The sequence below is a fragment of the Daucus carota genome, chromosome 9 (genome assembly GCF_001625215.2).
Source record: "Daucus carota subsp. sativus chromosome 9, DH1 v3.0, whole genome shotgun sequence".
NCBI lineage: Eukaryota > Viridiplantae > Streptophyta > Magnoliopsida > Apiales > Apiaceae > Daucus > Daucus carota.
Window position 1 is genome coordinate 45,051,607 of NC_030389.2, and position 22,203 is coordinate 45,073,809.

Genomic DNA, 22,203 nt, shown 5'->3' on the forward strand with positions numbered 1-22,203 from the left:
AAACATGATTACATGCAACGAAATACACAATTTATAAATGTTATTCATACAATCACACAAAATTTCAATGAATATACAAACGAAGAACATAAAAAGAATGGATGATGTTGCTTACAGGAGTGATAAGGGTTGTAATAAGGATGATGATGATCAGGCTATGTCAAAGATAATCAAAAGACCACCAGCAGAGTTCAGGATTTGGTCATGTATCTCCTCGCTCGGGATGTGAAAGTCCGAACATGTTCCAATATCGCTAATAATGATAGTCCCATGCACAAAAATCGTCGCTAATCAAAATTTTCCACGTAAGTAAAAATTAGTTGTTGGGCTGACACTGATAATAAAACACACAATGTCGTTAGAAATAGGACTACTAAACTCCACTTAATCATACACAACAGAGACAACATTGTCATTAATTCATCTTCAGGCTCTTCCTTCTTTGCTGCCTACTTCGCAGGAACCTGATCACCAAATGAAGCAACCGAAACCACAGAACAAGCATGCTTGGACGGATCCTAGAAAGCGAGATCAGAGTTAGTAATTATTCCCAGCTAGGAAAAACAGAGCAAAATATTGACAAACCGCAATATGAAAGGTGATAGAATACTTTGATGCAGTTTTGAGGAAGACAGGTCTAGTTCGTGTAATTGCATAGCCATTCTGGCAAAAAGAGAGTCCGCGGAGCAATACATTGGAGACATTTTAAATAAGTAGTGTTCATGTACTAGTACTTTCTATTCGACTATTACTGACCTTCAAAAACTCCTTAACTTTCTCAGCCTGCTTGTAGGTGTAGTCTGTTGCCAGAGACAAAGCCAAGACATTTTTATAGGCGTTGCTGAACATGCACGGTGCTGCAGCGATACTAGGGTATGAAATGGAAAGGGACAAAGAAGCAAGATTTGATAATCCACTAGAAAATTTCACTGCCATATTGTCTTCAGTGAGCTCAAGCATCTCTTGACCGTGGACAGAGCCATTGTCGTATAATGACTTCACTGTCAGAGCAGAGCCATTTACAAGTTCAGTGAGGATGAATTCTCAGAAGTGCTAAATGAATTCTTAGAAGTGCTAAATGAAGACTTACTTTTTTTCTCTCGACTCTTTTGCTTCCTTCCATAATGCACATTAAGGGGGATTGGGAACCTCTTAGCAATGGCATCTGCAATGTAAAAATTAATTATAGCATATGATTTATATCAACCGAACATAAAAATTTCAGTGAAAACATATCCTTTTCCAGCTTCTTTCACAAATATAATGTAAACCGTCAAGTTACAGGGCTCCACATGATAAACTCGCATCTCTCTCCTGTTGCTCTTCAGATACTTCTCTTTCCTCCCCGCAAATTACTCATTACTTAGTTTTAAGTGCTTGTTAGCATATTTTCACATCCCATCCCATCTCCCCGTACTTCACTCTCGCATTTTTCAATTTACTTAAAGTCGAGTCGAACAAACTAATACATCTGACCTTTATCATCTAACATCAGTGGCCTCCCTCCTCTCCTCCTCTCATCTAGGGTTTGTGCATTTTCAAGTAAATCAAGGGGCTTCCACTGGTTTTCTCCGGTGGAAAGCCCCAACCCCTTCATTTTTTCTTTATTCTCGTTAATTTCCTTTCAATAAAACCCAATCTTTTGGGTGTTTGTGTGTCTCTCCTCTTGGAGTGTGTGTCTTGTCTCTCCTTTTGGAGTGTTTTGTTATGTTTTTGTCTGGTTGTGATTGGGTTCATTTGGTGTTGGATCTATTGAAAACGAGTTTATTGATATTTTTGGTGATCTGCAAAGACTGTATTGATTCTGAGACGGTGGTGATTATTGCAAGAGCTCACCTTTCACAATCAAAGATTGTTCATTCTTCACGGGGTTACACTTTCGGCATGTCTATAGCTGGTATCCGGCATGTAGATAGCTGGGGTGCCTTCGGCATGTCTATAGCTGGTGTCCGGCATGTAGATAGCTGTGGTGCCGTTTCTCCAATCTCAATTCATACGATTGTTGTTTTTGAACATTGGGCTAACAATGGGTTTTACGTGATACGGTCAATTGCGATGGTACTATTTCCAGAGATGTTGGTGCAGTTTGGATCATTTGGGATGTCTTTGATTTCGTTTTTAGTTTCAAGAATTTTTAAATTCTATGTGTTAAACGATCAGGAAACAAATCATCTAATTGTTTTTAGTATGTTATTTGTTTTACCACCTGGTTGTATCGGCAGTTGGGGATTTGTCTCGGCTGTATTATATTCAAGTTAATGAAATCTTCTTGCATTTGTCAAAAAAAAAAAAAAGTGCTTGTTAGCATGATCATGAATTTCAACAAAGTAATTGGCAACTCTAAAGGTACTTGTGGCTATACTTCAATGAAAAACCAGATATCTAAAATACCCTACAAGAAGTACAATAAGTACTGTGACTACAACCCCTATGTTATGTAAAATATAATAGGTTGATTTAAGACCGTAAAACAAATTTTATATTTCAAATCTTTGTAAAAAAAAACATGAAATAGACTCTTAAATCATGTAAACAGGAGTCAAAATGATTTGATGGACTTTAATGTAATAGCTTTGACATTACATAAACAAAAATTCAGTATCCATAACTAAATCTGATACACAAAAATTACCTGTTCCTTTCACAAACATGCTCTCCGGAAACATTAGTGGCTTCTTTCAGTGCAGCACGCCAGTTGTCCACTTGCTGCATTTGATCCTTGTAGTACCCTTCTTGATGAACTTCAAAAGCTTTTTTTAAACCATTGGTTACATGACGCACAACAGATGGATCAATTTTGTAGAACACAGGAAGAATCAACCTGTGTTCTGTTTTTTTGAATCTGACGATATCTACCAGCTCATTAAGGCACCAGGGAGAAGAAGCATAATTTTTGGAGAAGACGACAATGTAAATCTTGGATTGTTCTATAGCCTCTCTCAAATGCATCTGAGATATCATCTCCCATCCGTAGCTTATAATCATCTTTAAATGTTTGAATATAATGATTAATGATGATGTAGTGCAGCGTACAAATGACCAGTAAAATCAGGCCCTGTATGCGGACCAGAATAGCTTAAGAAAACGTCCCAGGTAAGACCTTAATCCGGAGCAGACCTGGACACTGGAGTTGGAGAACCTATGGAAGCCATTGTAAGAAAATAAGAAGGTGAAGATCGGAGATATCAGGTAAGAAAATAAGAAAGGATTTTTTTAAAAATACCCAATTATAAAGATTAAATTGGGTAAGATACTCTACTTATTTCTACAAAAAAGTATAGGATAATTATATTATAATATTTACTGCTGTTTTCTTGTGCTCAGTACACAATGTCCTAACTTTTGACATGCCAACAACCAACTCTGTAAATGTTGAAAATTTTATGCTGGAACTGCATAAAATTTTATGCTGGAACTGCGTAAAATTTTATGCTGGAACCAACTCTGTAAATGACAGAATGGATATCATCGAGGGCTTTGGTACAAGTGGAAAGGTTAATGAAGCAATGAAAATCTTTCATTCAATTGCATTATGCTTTCATTGTTGATCTCTTGGGTTGATTTGGAATGCTCAAAGAGGTATTGACTATTATTCTTAAACTGGTCAGTTTTGCATATAGCAGACAACAGTGGGTACTGCTTTCAGCTTCTCGAGTTCATAGAATCCATTTTTACTGTTCAGGATGGTTATGTTACAAGGCTGGCCACTCGCCAGGCTGTTTATCTCTCCCCTTCTGCTCTTCTGGTACTTCACTTTCCTTCACGCAAATTACTCATAACTTCGTTTTAAGTGCTTGTTTGCATGATCATGAATCCCAACAAAGTAATTTGTAGCTCTAAGGTACTTGTGGCCATACTGAAACGAAAAACCAGATATCTAAAATACCCTACGGGAAGTACCGTGATTAGCACAAGTTAATATAGCCATGACAAGCTCACGTCTTCAAACCTGACATTCCCGCCGGCGATGATGACGAACCGGCCGACGACCGCCACGATCGGATCGTCACTAACGTAAAATAAGATTTTAACCTTAAAAATCAGATTACATTCTTTTTTCTTGCTATTTTTATGTTTTTAAATTAATGAAATTCATAAGAATATTCATAAATTTTATATACTTTTATGAAATAAGTATCCAAAAAATTTCACCCCCTCAATATCCTCGGAAACCTGGCTCCATCCCCGGTGGTCATGGCCCCCTTTGACCTCTACTGTGCTACGCCTCTGAGAATGTCACTCCATATTAAACCACTTGTGATGCTGTGAATCAAATAAGTGGCTTCAATTGAAATGATAGATGTTGCTTTGTATAAGCAGAGGATCGTACCTCAGAATTTGTTTGACGTAAACAAGCTTTTCTTCTTGATTCAAAATTATATAATGTAGCTCATCCAACTTGTCAAATACATTTCCATCCCAAGATGAATTTTGATAACATTCTCGAATCCAGAACAAGCCTGTTGGTAGAATTTATCATAAAAAACAGTTAAAACAACAAAAAACATATTCAAGGTTACGCTGGCCAAAGAAAAATATTTAAGCTCCACTATATTTAAAAATTAAATGAACTAAATCAACTGCTTTAACAGAAATTGATTTACAAATTAAATTCAAGGATAAATCAAGTAATTGATTTAGTGCACAATGTACAGAGTGCAGAAGTCTTCTGCACTCTGTAAATCAATTGCTTTAACAGAAGTGCATTAATATAAATTTTGAATCACTTCTAGACCACTAAAACTTGTAAGCTTCAGTATCTCCAATTGTTTAAGAGTCATAGATGGCCAACCATATGCACCTAGCCTTTTCAGATTAGGAGGAAGTTCTTCAATGGACAAGAGTTGCGTACATCCGTCAACCTCAAGACGTTCCAGGTTTGTTAGCTGACTGATACCGAGTGGCAGCGCGGTGAAATCATTACAAGAAAGATCCAGCGTCTTTAATGATATTGGAATTTGGTTTGATTCCAATTTTAACATTGTAGTACCGCATAAATCTAGCTCTCTTAAGCTTGTAATCTTCCGCATCTGACCTGGCAGTTCTTGAAGCTTTTCACAAAAGCGAAGAGTCAAGATTTCCAGTGATCTCAGATTGCATATTGCGTCTGGAAGAATTTCGAGGTTGGGGTTTGTATTTAATATCAGTTCAACAAGGTTACCAAGATTTCCTATCGAACCCGGTAAATCAGAAACACTTGTTTCCCTCATACGTAGCACTCTCAGGGATGTAATATCACCCAAATCTTCAGGCAATGCTTTCAGATTGTTGCATTCAGAAACATCCAGAACTTTCAATGATCTTAGCTTGCAAATGTTGTCCGGAAGAGTTATAAGTTCTGAGTTACGTGATGCCTTCAACTCAACAAGGTTACGGAGCAAATGGATCGAATGTGGTAAGTTTTTAAGACCTGCATTACGTATGTAGAGGTTTTCCAAGGATTCAATGTTCACCAATTCTTCAGGCAATTTTTCCAAACTTGTACAGTCCCAAAGAAAAAGATGCTTCAGTGCTTTCAGGTTGCCAATAGTTTCGGGAAGACTTGCTAGCTTCGAGCAACTCCCTAAATCTAGGGAAACAAGCCCTGCCAAACTTCCAATTGATCTGTGTATCTGCTTCAAGTTTTTGCAATTTGCAAAATTTAAATCTACCAAAGATGGCAACATGTTGAAATCTGGAGTCGTCTCTAAATAGTAAGAATATTTCATATTCAGAATCTTTAACTTCTGGAAAACCTGTAAAGTCGATGAATGAAGGTTTCAACTGTAACCATAAACATGAAACTCGAGCGTGCTGAATGGATCAAGTAACCCATATAATTTACTTTTAAATTTTTTTACCAAAAAAAATAAAAAATTTGGTATGAAAATTTTGTTTATAAAAAGCTTTAAAAAGTAAATTAGAGAATAGACGGTGTAGAAAGTTAACTAACTCATCTAATTTAATTTTAAGATGGAGGAAGCATTTTTAAACTATTCATGAAATTATAATTTATAAATTTTATCTCCAAAGAAGACAAAACATTAGCTTTCCAAAATTGTAATGCCAAGAATTTTTAATTTCCAGTCAAATTTTAGTGAAATGAAAATTCAATTTATATGATTAAATTTTTACTCTTTCAATACCCTTAATAAAAATTTTGTTAACCGAAATGAGAAATATATTTGTAATTTATATTTTATATTATTGTTGTTATTATCAGATTATTTTAGATAATCTAATGTCGTACCGAAAATCATCTAGTTTTTGTCATTTACTCATTAATGTATAGAATATTAGTTAAAATTTAACAAAATCATATAGAGTTTATAATAAGATATTAATTTATAATATTAAAACTTTAAGTAGATCCACCGTTGAGTTTTCTTCTTATTATTATTTATGGCGGAACACTATCTAAACTGTTATATCTAATCTCCTTTGATATGCATAATATTAGTTTTTAAAACGATAAAAAAGAAGTTTTAATCATCAATTAGAATTTATTTTATTTGTTAAGAAAAGATTGCATGACACAATAAATTTAAGACACAAGAGTAAAAGTTAGTAAAATGCAATCTCCAATTTAATATAAACTAATGTTATCAAAGAAATGAGGATTTTTTGGGTTCCAGAAATGCTATTAAGGAGGACTACTACTTAATCCCAACTGTATAAAATGATTTACAATAAAAACTTGATATATTAATAATTAATAAATTAATAAGTTGCAATTATTTTTGCCAGTCAAAAAATATTATAATAAATTTGTATTTATATAAATTATTAATCTATAAATATTTTAGTGTATAACACTCGAAGATTATATGAAAACTAAAATAAATATCATTGCATCACGTACCATAGGGAGCTTCATAGTTATCAACATGTTGTGTGTCAGTTCAAGTATTCCAAGATTTGTGGGTTTGAAATCATGCGGAAAATGTCGTAAAGGACACAGCTCCCAAGATAGCCACCTTAGATCTTTAATTGTCTTGTCAAAGCTGACGGTTGGATTTTTGGAACCAGATAGATGAAGAAATCTTATATTTTTCATCTTTTTGAATGTTTCCGTTGTTAGTTGGATTCCTTTGTGGCAAACCCGATCATCATAAATACCTTCAAGTGCCTCCATTTCTACACACTATGTTAATGTCGGGAAAACAAATGTTAATATAATCCATTTTCAAATATATGCGATTTTTATTTTTGACACACATGTCTATGTGTTTTGATGTATTGTTAAAATTATTAATTTTAAATTTTCTTTTTTTCCAAAATTATAATATTAATTATATATTTTCATTTAAAAAAGAAAATTTTAAAAATAATAATTTTAACTATACCTGTAAAAGAACTATGTGACTTATATATAATTAAATCTAAAATACTAAGAAAGAGTAGGGTAATGAACCACATGCATGCATATATTAAAATTACCTCGGTCAACACGCGCTCTATATCTCTATCCCGCCAGAGCCTGCTATGTTTTGCTGGATTACCTGGAGACTTGTTCTGTGCAACTTTCCTTCCCATCTCCCTAAGAAGATCATGCATATGCAACACATTTTTATCATCAATTGTTAGTAAACATCTTCCTTTCAAATTGTTGATTTTCACATATACCCTGGGATAATAAGTCTCCAATATTTCAAAGACCCTTTCTATCTGCCACCCAATGAAAAAACAAGCAATGTCAAGGAACATTTTCTTCAACTGAGTGCCATCAATAGCATCATAGCTAATTACAAGTCTATCCTGAATTTCTTCATTGGGAGTTTCTTTCAGATCTTCAATGTATTCTATCCACTCGTCAGCCTCGTATTTTGTACGCACAACCGAGCCATAAATCTGCAGAGCCAATGGAAGCCCGTCAGCTAGTGACAGGATGTCGTTGGACAATTTCTTTAGAGTGTCAGAATCAAATTGAAATGGAAGACCATCATCGAAAATGTCGTTAGACAATTCCATAAGAGTGTCGTCTGGCTCAGAACGAAATCCAAATGCATGTTGTTGAAAAAGTTTGAGCGACTCAATTGGATCCAACTTATTTACCATGTGTTGATGTTCAGGTTTTACCTCAAAATATTTCAGTATATCTTTCTGCCTTGTAGTTATGATGACAACACTCCCATGAGCAAACGACTTTACTCCCAAAAATTTAAGCGGATCAGAGTGGTTTAAATCATCGATAACAACTAGAATCTTTAGGTCTTTTAATCTAGTTTCTATTAACTTTTTTCCATCGGCAACATCATTAACATCCTTTTCATTTTGAACAAGAACATCATTAAGAAGTTGCTGCTGTAAACACTTCTTGCCTTCATTTGTCCTTGAATTTTCCATTACATCCGCCAGGAAGCAACTGCCTTTGAAACCTAGGTGTATTTTATCAAACACAGCTTTGGCAAGAGTTGTTTTGCCAACTCCACCAATACCATATATACCAATTTTAGTGGCACCACTGTTCAACAATTCTTCTATGCTCTTAATACTACCATCCAAGCCTACAGTTTCCTCATTAAAACTCTTGGGTTTTGTCCTTGGTAATATTTCAGCAACAATTTTTTCGATAACATCAGGTTCCTCTCTGCAATGAATTCTTTCTTATATCAAATGGAATCTCCTAAATAAATATTTTTTTTATTATTAATTAATACTATTTGCTGAAGTTGATGAAAATCTAGAACTTGGACATGTTTATAACAAAATAAAATAAAATCTGAACTATGGGGCCGTTTGGGCAAGCTTAAAAGAAGTGACTTCTTAATTAAACTAGAGAAGTGGAGCAGAAGTGAGAAGTAAATAAGTTAATAAAGTGTTTGGAAAAGAAGCAGAAGCTGTGAGAAAGAAGCTAGCATTCTCAGCTTCTTAAAAGTGCTTCTACTTTTTTACACAAACGGGTCAAGAGAAGCAGAAGCCAAAAGCAGCTTCTGCTTCCCTTAAACAAACAGCCCCTATATTTGTCGTATAAAGGATGTTCACAAAATATTTATATATAGTTAAATATTTATAAGAATTATTTATATTACAATTAATAATACAGAATATAAAATCATTAGTCTCAGTAATGAAGATAAATAGTGTACTAATTACAGAATTTTAATAGTAATCCGGTAGAGACAACTATTTTTAAATCAATTTAAAGATTATTAGAAATTATTTTGAGATGATCTCTTGTGAAAACAAAACTTAAGTTTTTATCTATAATATAATTGATGATGTACAATAATATACATTACAGACAAAGATACAGGGTAAAAGAAAATGGGACCGAACTTGTTTCTTATAAAAACTTTCATTTGGAGTCATATTTACTACATTGATCAAGTATAATATGGGGAAAAATAGTTGATTCTTGAAAATTTAAACTAGAAATATTTGGTATAAAGTTGATCTTGAAACATTTTTCTCTAAATGTAAATTAAAACAGAGCTGGTACCTGTTTTTTTCGCATATATGATTTCCTGAAACGTTAGCTGCTGCATTCAGTGCATCGAGCCAGCTTTTCACTCTCTGCTCTTCATTCTTGTAATACCCTTCAGCATGACATTGAAGAGCTTTATCATATATACTCCTTTTTTTTCTTCTTTTCCTAAACCAACATGTCGCACAATAGATGGATCAATATGGTAAAACACAGGAATAATCAACCTCTCCTCTTTTTCATGAAAACTGACAATATCTACCAGCTCGTCCAGGCACCAGGGAGAAGAAGCATAATCTTCGGAGAAGACAACAATGTAAATCTTGGATGCTTTTATTGCTTTTCTCAATGCCTCTGGGATAACTTCTCCCTGGCGTAGCTTATAATCATCCTTATATGTTTTAATTCGGTGACGATCTAGTGCAGCGTATAAATGAGCCGTAAATTTTGGCCCGGTTTCAGGACCGCGGTAGCTCAAGAAAACGTCCCAAGTAAGAGCTGAATTCAGAGCAGAAGAGGATACTGGAGTTGGAGAACTTTGTGAAGCCATTTTTTCAGACTGCAGATCGAAGATATCAGATTAGAAAATTAAAAATGATTGTAAACATTATTAGGGAGGAAGATGGTTAGATACTTAGATAGGCTTAAAGTTTTAATAAACTAATCGCTTGAATGGATCCAAAAAAGTCCACTAATACTGACAATCTGGACAGTTCAACAACTCTATTAATATATTAACAATGATTTATCTAGGTGGGCTTTGGTATGTTTGTATGCTCTGGGTTCTGTCAATCGTTTAATATATAGCTCTGTTTAGAGAGAGCTCAGATGTTGCTTATTCTATGTTTGGATTTTACAAACTAGAGATTAAAAGGGATACAAGAGAACATAAAATAGCATTAATTTTGTTCTGGATAATCCTGAAGTATTAATTTTGTCAAAGGCTACACTCGTTTTGATTGATTGATCGATTGGTTAGTTTTGATATTTTGTACTGATATTATTATGGGTAGTCATGGACTCATGGTTTCAGGATCGAAGAGCCAAAAGCTTCAAATCCAAATTCCACGAAAGTACATGCCTACGAAAAGCATAAAAAATTGATATATGATGTCACTCTTGAGATTATTTCTGATAGGTTCGGTAAATTTGTTATCAGTACTGTCATTTCGTGTACTCTGTCTTCTTCAATTTAGTTCTCTCTTTGTTCAGCGATCTCTAATTCGAATACAATTTATATATACCAACTATGTTACCCGGACTCTTCATTTTGTATCGAGTACCCGTGTCGGACATGGGTATGGAGTCTATGGACACTCCGACACTTATTTTAAGCCATAAACATGTAAGATTTTCAAATTATTGCCGAGTCTGACACTCCGACATGTATCCATGTTGGACACTTTTACCCGAGTCCGGGTAACTTAGTATACCAAAATACCCCCAATATCAATTGTAGTCTCTCTCTCTCTCTCTTCTTCAATGTATCGAATCCCCAATTGGCCAGTTCCCCCAATTTTTATCAAACCAAAATTGACACACAAACAACTAGTTACATAGATATACACAGTGACATAGATACACGCATAGATACAAACATATAGCTACAAACACACAGTCGATACAAAACTGAATGGAGTTTTGTTTACCTCGAACGTTTGATTCGCTTAGGAGTTGAGAATGGAGTGATCGGCTGATGGAGCTAAGAGAATGAGAGTTGACTCAGCTGAGAGTCTTCATAGTTGAATGTGAATCACTGCTTAGAGCATCAAATTTGCTCAACCTGGAATACATTTTGCTTCAATGGTAGTATGTTATTAATATTTTAAATTATTAAAATAGAATATATCATCTGTAGAGGTTCGACAAATTTAGTCATCCATAGGAGGTTGGCTAAATTTATAGACAATAACTGAGTATGGTTGGAGCTATTAAGTATGTTAACTCAACTTTTAGCAGGGTTATTGATGGTTGGAGATGCTCTTAGTGTCTCTCGGCGTGCGGGTCAGTAAAAAAAACGCGTCCCTCCCGAGTAAAATAAGAATGATAAAGTAAGAAATGTAAAGATAGTACTAATAATATTTTATACGATATATAAATAAGTATAGTGACACGGTTGTTTAAAAAAAAGTATAATGGTACGATGAAAGAAAACAACGGGTTAGTTGATTTTTATATTATAAAGTTTTATTATTTTTGAAAAGTTTTGAAATGTAAATGATTTGATGGGACATTTCAAATAATAAAATGTAAATAAATGATCGGTAGAAAAAAGTATATTACTTTTGACTGGGATAAATTTTTATGTATGCTTGGATCCGTCATTATTAATGATATTGGAGTTAATAAAATTCACATCTAATCAGACATTGATTGTTTTTACGTGATAAATCATAAAACAACAGACTTATATAGATTCGAGAATGCAAAATGTAAAAGCCAAAAACAGGATTGCAAGACTGTGTGAATATGAAGAGAAACATGAATACATGCAACGAAATACACAATTTAATAAATTTATTCATCTTTTTTCAAGCTAGTTGAGGGGCTTCCATCGGTTCCGGTGGAAAGCCCCAATCCCTTTATTTTCTTTCATCTTCGTTGATTTTTCTTTCAATAAAACCATACTTTTTGGGTGTTTGTGTGTCTCTCCTCTTGGAGTGTGTTTGGTTTGTCTCTCCTTTTGGAGTGTTTGTTATGTTTATGTTTAGTTATGTTTGGATTCGTCCGATGTTGGATTTATGGAGAATGATTTTATTGATGTTTTTTGGGATCTGAAAAGCCCGCGTCAAATATTAGCCGGCGGTAAATATGGCAAGAGCTCACCTTTCACAACCACTGATTGTTCGTCTGTTTGGGGTTTATACTTTCGGCATGTCTATAGTTGGTATCTGGCATGTAAATAGCTGGGGTGCTACTTGTTGCTGCTTTCTTTCTGTGATGTTGGTGCAATTTGGATCGTTTGGAGGATCTTTGATTTCATTTTTAGCTTTAAGAATTTTTAAATTCTATGTGTCAAACGATCAGGAAACAAATCAGCTAATTCTTTTTAGCATGATATTTGTTTTCCAACCTGGTTGTGTGGTCAGTTGGGGGTTTGTCCCGATTGTATTATGTTCTGATTAATGAAATTGTTTTTCTTTGTGTCAAAAAAAATAAAATTATTCATGCAATGACACAACGTTTCAATGAATATACAGACAAAGAACAGAAGAAGTATAGATGATGTTGCTTTCAGGAGTGATAAAGGTTGTAATAAGGACGATGAATTTCCACATAAGTAAAAATTAGTTGTTGGGCGGACACCGATAATAAAACACACAATGTCGTTAGAAATAGGACTACTAAACTCCACTTAATCATAGATACCACACCATCTTGTTAAGTTAATTACTGGTATAAAAATCACCATCTTGTAAATGATTTAATAAGACATTTCAAATAATAAAATGAAAATAAATGATTGGTACACAGGTGTATATTTCGTTTGATTGGGATAAATTTTTATGTATGTTTGGATCCGTCATGATTAATGATATTGGAGTTAATAAAATTCATCATCTAACCAAAAATTGATTTTTTTCCATGATAAATCATAAAAAAAATACTTACTATACATTCGAGAATGCAAAATGTAAAAGCTAAAAACAGGATTGCAAGACTGTGTGAATATGAAGAGAAACATGAATACATGCGACGAAATACACAATTTAATAAATTTATTCATGCAATCACACAACGTTTCAATGAATATACAAACAAAGAACAGAAGAAGAATATATGATGTTGCTTTCAGGAGTGATAAAGGTTGTAATAAGGACGATGAATTTTCCACATAAGTAAAAATTAGTTGTTGGGCGGACACTGATAATAAAACACACAATGTCGTTGGAAATAGGACTACTAAACTCCACTTAATCATACACAACAGAGACAACATTGTCATTAATTCATCTTCAGGCTCTTCCTTCTTTGCTGCCTACTTCGCAAGAGGCTGATCACCAAATGAAGAAACCGAAACCACAGAGCAAGCATACTGAGACGGATCCTAGAAAGCGAGATCACAGTTAATAATTATTCCCAGCTAGGATAAACAGAGCAAAATATTGACAAACCGCAATATTAAAGGTTGTAGAATATCTTGATGCAGTTTCAAGGAAGACAGGTCTAATTTGTGTAATTGCATAGCCATTCTGGCAAAAAGAGTCCGCGGAGCAATATATTGGAGACATTTTAAATGAGTAGTGTTCATGTTATTACTGACCTTCAAAAACTCCTTAACTTTCTCAGCCTGCTTGTAGGTGTAGTCTGTTGCCAGAGACAAAGCCAGGACATTTTTATAGGCGTTGTTGAACATGCACGGTGCTGCAGCAATACTCGGGTATGAAATGGAAAGGGAGAAAGAAGCAAGATTTGATAATCCACTCGCAAATTTCACTGCAATATCGTCTTCAGTGAGCTCAAGCATCTCTGGACCGTGGACAGAGCCATTGTCGTCTAACGACTTCACTGTCAGAGCCATTACAAGGTCAGTGAGAATGAATTGTCAGAAGTGCTAAATGAATTCTTAGAAGTGCTAAATGAAGACTTACTTTTTTTCTTTGTACTCTTCTGCTTCTTTCCATAATGCACATTAACAGGGATTGGGAACGTCTTGGCAATAGCATTCGGCAATGTAAACACGATGATGGCTCTCCACACAATCAGAATTTATGATGCAAAGAAAGTCCGGATAATCTTCAGGAGATCTATATCGCGTGACCTCCAGAGACTTTAAGTCATACAAAAAGAAATTGGTTACCTGCTCTCGGTATTCCAGAAAGACAGTCGTCCGTACCAAATATTTACCATTATTCAAGAAACCTACAGGAATTGAAAAACCAACTTCCTGCAATTTTATGACAAGCCTCTTCTCCCAGCGCAATTCAGATGAGAACTCGTCTTTAACTAAATTCCACATGTCAAGAAATCCAGAACCATCTTCACATCCGAGAACAGCTACTGATTCTCCAAATGCTTCCATAGCAAATTGAGTACGATACCTAATGAATTCTTCCGGACACCTGAACTGCTGAATAGTCTCATTATTGACATCAAAACAGACTGCCAGTGGCGCGATTGATTGAGGTCCGTACCTACACGTATCTGTTATCATATATGCAATACCATCTACAAACTTGGTAGGTTCAGGCACAACACAAAAATCAACAATTTCATCTTCATAGTGAGAATTAGTATGAATGATGTTCCAAGAATTAGTACTCAAGCTGTAAACAAAAACGTCGAAAATAATACCAATTGTCGAAACGACTATCACCTTATAGTCATGATCATAATGTCCAAAGCTCACACCACCCGTCCTCATTAGCCAATCGTACTCGGCCCTAAACAGAAATGCATTAATCTCCAAGCACTTCTAGACCACTAAAACTTGTAAGCTTCAGTATCTCCAATTGTTTAAGAGTCTTTTAGATGGACAACGATATGCATATAGCGTTTCCAGATTAGGAGGAAGTTCTTCAATGGACAGGAGTTGACTACATCCGTCAACCTCAAGACATTCCAGGTTTGTTAGCCGACTGATACTGAGTGGCAGCGCGGTGAAAGCATTTTTAGAAAGATCCAGCGTCTTTAATGATATTGAAATTTGGGTTGATTCCACTTTTAACATTGTAGTCTCGCTTAAATTTAGCTCTCTTAAGCTTGTAATCTTCCACATCTGGCCTGGCAATTCTTTAAGCTGTTCACAACCGCCAAGACTTAAGATTTCCAATGATATCAGATTGCATATTGTGTCTGGAAGAGTTTCGAGGTTGGGGTTACCATCTAATAACAGTTCAACAAGGTAAAATCTAAACAAGCTATCAATAAAGATGCAAATGTTATATGAAGTAACATAATATGAAATCTGAGATCATTGGAAATCTTAAGTCTTGGCGCTATATTTAAAAATTATATGAAGTAAAATAACTTTTCATGTATAATTTAACTTAAGATCTAATCCTAATCTAACAGAAATGCATGAATCTAAACCTCGAATCTCTTCTAGATCACTACAACTTGTAAGATTCAGTATCCCCAATTGTTTCGAAGTGGCTCGGAAATTTTACATAGATGAAAAAATATGTGCATACGGCTCTTTCAGATTTGGAGGAAGTTCAGACAAGAGTTCACTATATTCTTAAGAAATTCCACTGATAATAAGTGGCAGCACAGTTAAAACATTGTAAGAAAGATCCACCGTCTTTGATGATAATGAAATTGGCTTGATTTCACTTTAAGCTTCGACAATTTAGGATTATAAAAATTTTAAATGATCTCAGATTGTATGTAGTGTCCGAAAGAGTTTCAAGATTGGTGTCATCACTTAATATCAGCATTTCAAGATTTCAAATTTTATCGAAATGATAGATGTTGATTTGTATAAGCAGAGGACTGAACCCAAAAAATTGTAAATCAATTGCTTTACAATTGATTTAGTGCACAAGTCTTCTGCACTGTAAATCAATTGCTTTAACAGAAGTGCAGTAATCTAAACAATCACTTCTAGACCACTAAAAGTTTTAAGCTTCAGTAGCTCCAATTGTTCAAGAGTCATAGATGGACAACCACTTGCATATAGCCTTTTCAGATTAGGAGGAAGCTCTTCAATGGACAAGAGTTGACTACATCCTTCAACCTGAAGACATTCCAGGTTCGTTAGCCGACTGATACCGAGTGGCAGCGTGGTGAAAGCTTTATAAGAAAGATCCAGCTTCTTTAATGATATTGGAATTTGGTTTGCCTCCACTTTCAACATTGTAGTATTTCTTATACATAACTCTCTTAAGCTTGTAATCTTCCACATCTGACCTGGCAATTCTTTAAGCTTTTCACAACTGCCAATAGTTAAGATTTCCAGTGATCTCAGATTGCATATTGTGTCTGCAAGAGTTTCGAGGTTGGGGTTCCTACCTAATATCAGTTCAACAAGGTTACTAAGATTTCCTATCGAACCCGGTAAATCAGAAACACTTGTTTCCTTCATACGTAGCACTCTTAGGGATGTAATATCACCCAAATCTTCGGGCAATGCTTTCAGATTTTTGCATGCAGAAACAATCAGATATTGCAATGATCTTAGCTTGCAAATGTTGTCCGGAAGAGTTATAAGTTCCGAGTTATATGGTACATCCAACTCAATAAGGTTACCGAGCAAATGGATTGAATGTGGTAAGCTTTTAAGACCTGACATACCTATGTTGAGGTTTTCTAAGGATTCAGGCAGATTTTCAGGCAATTTTCCCAAACTTGCAGACCCAAAAAGATTAAGATGCTTCAGTGCTTTCAAGTTGCCTATAGTTTTGGGAAGACTTGCTAGCATCCAACAACCCCCTAAATTTAGGGAAACAAGCCCTGCCAACCTTCCAATTGATCTGTGTATCTTCTTCAAGCTTCTGCAATATGCAAAATTTAAATCTACCAAAGATGGGAACATGTTGAAATCTGGAGTCGTCATTAAATCTGAAGAATATTCCATATTCAGAATCTTTAACTTCTGGAAAACCTGTAAATGTCAGTGAATGAAAGCTTCAACTTTAACCAAAAACTTGAATATACTCGAGCTTGCTGAACTGATCTAGTAACTATATAATTTATTTTTGATTTCTTTTTACAAATAAAAAATTAGTATGAAATTTTTATTTATTAAAATAATTAAAAAGTAAATTACGGAAATATGCGGTGTACAAAGTAACTAACTCATCTAATTTAGGACGGAGGTATTCAGAAGGGAGGAAGTAATCTCTAAACTATCCATCAGAATTATATTTTATTAACCTTATCCCTAAAATAAGACAAAATATTAGCTTTCCAAAATTGTAAGAAGAAGAATTTTTAATTTCCAGTCAAAAGTTTAGTGAAAAGAAAATTCAATTTATATGAACAAATTTTTGCTCCTACAATTCCCATGGAAGAATTAATGATTATAAATTAAAGATATTATTTTTTTTGTATGATTAAAAGATTATATCATACATAACAAGTAAAAATCCTAGATGCTGCGTATAAGTTAGAACTAACTTAACTCGGAATCTGAAATCTTTGAGAAATTGAAAATACTAATTTTGTTTTTTTTACTTTTAAAACTTGGATTTACAAAAAAGTACATAATCATTTTAGAAAATAATTTATAATAATTTTCTTATTATATTAGTAGTTTTTATATCAAATTAGTTATAAATATCAACAAATCTATCTAAAGTCTAAACATAAATTAAAAGTTACTTTCATATAATGTATTTTTTGAGAGAACTTTCATGTAATGTATTAATTATTAGTCGTCACACCTCTTTTAAATTAAACCAAGGTAACTCTTGTAAAAATTATATAAATTATATAACTATAAACATAAAAAATATATCTAATCTACTTCTATATGTATAATATTAGTTTTTTTTAATAATAAAAAAGAAGTTTTAATTATCAATTAAAATCTATTTTATTTGTTAAGAAAAGATTGCATGACATAAGACACAAGAGTAGTCAAAAATCAGTAAAATATAATCTCCAATCAAATGTGGAGTAACAAATGCTATCAAGGGAAATGAGGAAATTTTGTGTATCGGGAATGCAATTAAAGAGGATTATTACTTGATCACAAGTCTATAAAATGATCTACAATAAGTTAATAATTTGTAATTATGCTGTCAGTCAAAAGATATTGTAACTAATTTTGTCCGTCAATAAATTATTAATTTATAGAAATTTTAATGCATAACACTCGAATATTATATGAAAAGTAAAATAAATATCATCACGTACCATGTTGAGCTCCATAGTTCTCATCCTGCTGTATCTAAGTTCAAGTATTCCAAGATTTGTGGGTTTGAAATCAGGCGGAAAATATTCTAAAGGACACCGCTTCCCAGATAGCCACCTTAGATCTTTGAATGTATTGTCAAAGCTTCCGATTGGATTTTGGAAATCAATTAGGTGAAGAAATCTTAAATTTTTCATCTTTTTGAATATTTCCGTCGTTAATTGGAGTCCCTCTGGTTCACGATATATTCCTCGGTGTAATTCCAAGTCTATTTCTGATTCCTTATTGTAGTAAATACCTTCAACTGCCTCCATTTCTACACACTATATGTAACTATGCCTTAGAATAAGTGTTAATATACTCCATTAAAATACATGCGATTTTTGTTTTTGACACACATTTTAAGTGCTTTGATTATATAGTTAAAATCATTATTTAAAAAATAAAATCAAATTATAATACTAATCATATATTTTCAATAAAAAAAGGAAAATTTTAAAAATAATGATTTTAACTATACGTTAAAAAGAACTATGTGACTTATTCTTCAAATGGGAGGAAGTATTTTATTAGAAAATCTAAAATAAAAGAAAAAGGAGAGTAATGAACCATATATATATATATATATATATATATATATATATATATATATATATAGGCCATTGCTCAAAACAGAACACTGTTAAAAAAAGAACAACACAGAACACTTTAGAATCAAATATGGAATCTTATCTAAAACTTGAATTAAATTCAAATTTTAAGCTGAACAACGTTTTATTATGAATGATAATAGTATCAACCATGTTTAATAATAAATATTTATTAAAAATAACATGATTCTATGTAAAATAATCGTGCAAAAAATATATTTATATGATTCTATTCTGGATTCTGTTCTAGATTCTGTTCTAGATTCTATAATATTTCATATCAGTAATATGGATGAGTTTGGATTTAAGATTTCATATATTAAGTTTAATTAGTGTTTAGCTATGTAGTTATAACCTTAACAAATAATTATTTGTGAAAAATGAAATGTTATGACAGTGTTCTGTGTTGTTCTTTTTTTAAAGTGTTCTGTGTGGAGTGCAACCCTATATATATATATATATATATATGTATGTATGTATGTATGTATGTATGTATACATTGAAATTACCTTGTTCTCCTCTGTCAACACACGATCTATATCTCTAGACAGCCAAAGCCTGCTATACTTTTCAGGATTACCCGGAGAGTTGTTACGTGCAACTTGCATTCCCATATCCCGAAGAAGATCATGCATATGCAACACATTTTTATCATCGATTGTTAGTAAACATTTTCCCTTCAAATTGTTGATCTTCACCTTTACATAGGAATAGTAAGTCTCCAATATTTGAAACACCTTTTCTATGCCCCACCCAATGAAAAAACAAGCAATGTCAAGAAACATTTTCTGAAGATCACCATTTATAGCTTGAAAGCTAATTAGAAGGCTGTCCTCAATTTCTCTGTTAGGAGTTTCTTTCAATCTTTCAATGAATTCTTCCCATTCTTCAACCTCGTACTTCGTATGCAAAAGCGAGCCAAAAACCTTCAGAGCCAATGGAAGCCCATCAGCTAATAACGTAATGTCTTTAGACAATTTCATCAAAGCGCCATCTGGATTAGAACCAAATCGAAATGCATGTTGTTGAAAAAGTATGAGCGACTCTTCACAGCCCAACTTATCTACCATGTATCGATGTTCAGTTTTTACCTCAAAATATTTCAGCATATCTTCCTCCCTTGTAGTTATGATGACAACACTCCCATGACCAAACGACTTTACTCCAAATGATTCAAGCTGATCAGAGTGGTTTAAATCATCGATAACAACCAGAATTTTTTGGTCTGCTAATTTAGTTTCTATCAACTTTATTCCGCTGGCAACATCTTTAACATCCTTTTCATTTTGAAAAAGAACATCATTAAGAAGTTGCTGCTGTAAAGATTTCATTCCTTCATCTGTGCCTGAATTTGCCGTTACGTTGGCTAGGAAGCAACTGCCTTTGAAGTCGAAATATATTTTGTCAAACACAGCTCGGGCAAGAGTTGTTTTCCCAACTCCACCCATACCATGTATACCAATTTTAGTGACACCTGTTGAGCGTCCGCTGCTCAACATTGCTACTATGCTCTCAATACGAAGCTCTAAGCCCACAGTTTTCTCATCAAAACTCTTGGGATTTATCCTCGGTGAAATTTCAGCAACAATTATTTCTATAACATCAGGTTCCTCTCTGCAATACAATTTCCTTTAGTATCAATATAATCTCCTAAAAAAATCTATGGCGCTTTCATGCTTTTATTTTTGTCAATAGTGTTTGTTGAAGGTGAAGAAAATTTGAGACTTGGACAAAATATTTGTTTTATTAAAGGATGTTTATAATTTTTCTTATTTAATGTTAAATATACTAATAAAAATTATTTTGTGGCTTGTCAAACAAAAGAATTTGGACTCTCATTTCGTTTGATTTCTTAAACATTAAAATGCTAATATTAACTTGAGAATATGAAATGATAAATCATGTATTTATAATTCATAATTTAAAATGAATTATCTGTTTCCAAACACAATCTCATATTATCAAATTTTAGTAATAATCCCAGAGAGACAGCAATTTTTGAAATTATTATATTTCCTTTATTAGTTTAGAGATCACCAGAAATTACTTTTGAGGTCTTCTAATGTAACAGTAGCTTTGACATTAGAGAGCTATTTATAATTATATTTGATATACAATAAGATATGTTTTAAACAGATGAAAGAGATAAAGGGTACAAAAAAGGATCAAACTTGTTTAGTTTGTAAAAAATTACCTGTTTTTTTCGCATATATGATTTCCTGATATGTTTGCTGCTACTTTCAGTGCATAGAGCCAGCTTTTCACTCTCAGCTCTTCATTCTTGTAATACCCTTTAGCATGACGTTGAAGAGCTTTATCATATATACTACTTTCTTTTTCTTCTTTTTCTATACCAACGTGTCGCACAACAGATGGATCAATATGGTAAAACACAGGAATAATCAACCTCTCCTCTTTTTCGTGAAAACTGACAATATCTACCAGCTCGTCCAGGCACCAGGGAGAAGAAGCATAATCTTTGGAGAAGACAACAATGTAAATCTTGGATGCTTTTATTGCTTTTTTCAATGCCTCTGTGATAACTTCTCCCTGGCGTAGCTTATAATCATCCTTATATGTTTTGATTCTGTGACGATCTAGTGCTGCGTATAAATGAGCGGTAAAATTTGGCCCGGTATCAGGACCGCGGTAGCTCAAGAAAACGCCCAAGTAAGAGCTGAAGAGGATAGTAGAGTCGGAGAACTTCGTGAAGCCATTTTTTCAGACTGCAGATCAAAGACATCAGACGAGGAAATTAGAAATGATTGTAAACATTATTAGGGGGTGAAGATGATTAGATAGGCTAAAAGTTTTGAAAAACTAATCGCTTGCATGGATCCAAAAAAGTCCACTAATACTGACAATCAGGACAGTTCAACAACTCTATTAATATATTAACAATGATTTATCTTGGTGGGCTTTGGTTTGTCTGTATGTTCTGTCAATGGTTTAATATATAGCTCTGTTTAGAGAGAGCTCAGATGTTGCTTCTTCTATGTTTGGATTTTACAAACTAGGAGGCCAAAGGAATACAAGAGAACATAAAATAGCAAATGAAAGAGAACCAATTAGTGAAAGAGAGTGGTTCAGAAGTCATGCTCTCCTGCTACTCGGTCCGTCTCATTTCTTTACGGGATTTTTTTAAGTAAAAACCTATAAAGAAATGATATATGATGTCACTCTTGAGATTATTTCTGAGTAGTCAGTAAATTTATTATCTCAGTCCTGTCATTTCCGTGTACTCTGTCTTCTTCAATTTAGTTCTCTCTTCGTTCAGAAACCTCTAATTTGAATACAATTCATATATACCAAAATACCCCCAATACAAACTGTAGTTTCTCTCTCTT

At 33.7% G+C, this 22,203-nt stretch overlaps 3 protein-coding genes and 1 long non-coding RNA gene across 4 annotated transcripts; all 4 read right to left on the minus strand.

The window, feature by feature from the left end:
- LOC108201775 (uncharacterized) lies at positions 1-2,318 on the minus strand. The gene is made up of 3 exons (XR_010287498.1): positions 1,091-2,318; positions 757-1,001; positions 1-518 (listed from the first exon to the last, which is right to left on the minus strand). It is a non-coding gene; the product is annotated as an uncharacterized LOC108201775 (long non-coding RNA).
- Positions 2,319-2,628: 310 nt separating this feature from the next.
- LOC108201731 (TMV resistance protein N-like) lies at positions 2,629-2,985 on the minus strand. Its single transcript, XM_017370016.1, has one exon. The coding sequence runs from the start codon at positions 2,983-2,985 to the stop codon at positions 2,629-2,631; it is 357 nt and encodes a 118-aa protein (XP_017225505.1).
- Positions 2,986-4,554: 1,569 nt separating this feature from the next.
- Positions 4,555-9,956, minus strand: LOC108201732 (disease resistance protein RUN1-like). Its single transcript, XM_017370017.2, has 5 exons — positions 9,581-9,956; positions 9,422-9,518; positions 7,420-8,569; positions 6,842-7,123; positions 4,555-5,735 (listed from the first exon to the last, which is right to left on the minus strand). Exons 1-5 carry the CDS (start codon positions 9,954-9,956, stop codon positions 4,707-4,709), a joined length of 2,934 nt encoding a protein of 977 aa, XP_017225506.1. The 3' UTR covers positions 4,555-4,706.
- A 5,844-nt stretch (positions 9,957-15,800) lies between these two features.
- Positions 15,801-21,577, minus strand: LOC108201733 (disease resistance protein RPV1-like; the record flags this gene model as incomplete). The annotated part of the gene is made up of 3 exons (XM_064085512.1): positions 15,801-16,952; positions 19,366-20,470; positions 21,051-21,577. Coding segments are annotated over 3 exons (2,646 nt in total), but the record flags the coding sequence as incomplete, so codon positions are not given.
- Positions 21,578-22,203: the final 626 nt, after the last annotated feature.

Excerpts from the sequence above, each read along its gene's own strand:
- LOC108201731 (XM_017370016.1), bottom strand. The coding sequence starts at position 2,985 with ATGATTATAAGCTACGGATGGGAGATGATATCTCAGATGCATTTGAGA.
- LOC108201732 (XM_017370017.2), bottom strand. The coding sequence starts at position 9,956 with ATGGCTTCACAAAGTTCTCCAACTCCAGTATCCTCTTCTGCTCTGAAT. Across the intron at positions 7,124-7,419 it reads TAGAGCGCGTGTTGACCGAG|TGTGTAGAAATGGAGGCACT; the intron begins GTAATTTTAATA and ends ACATTAACATAG. Across the intron at positions 5,736-6,841 it reads TAACTATGAAGCTCCCTATG|GTTTTCCAGAAGTTAAAGAT; the intron begins GTACGTGATGCA and ends TCGACTTTACAG.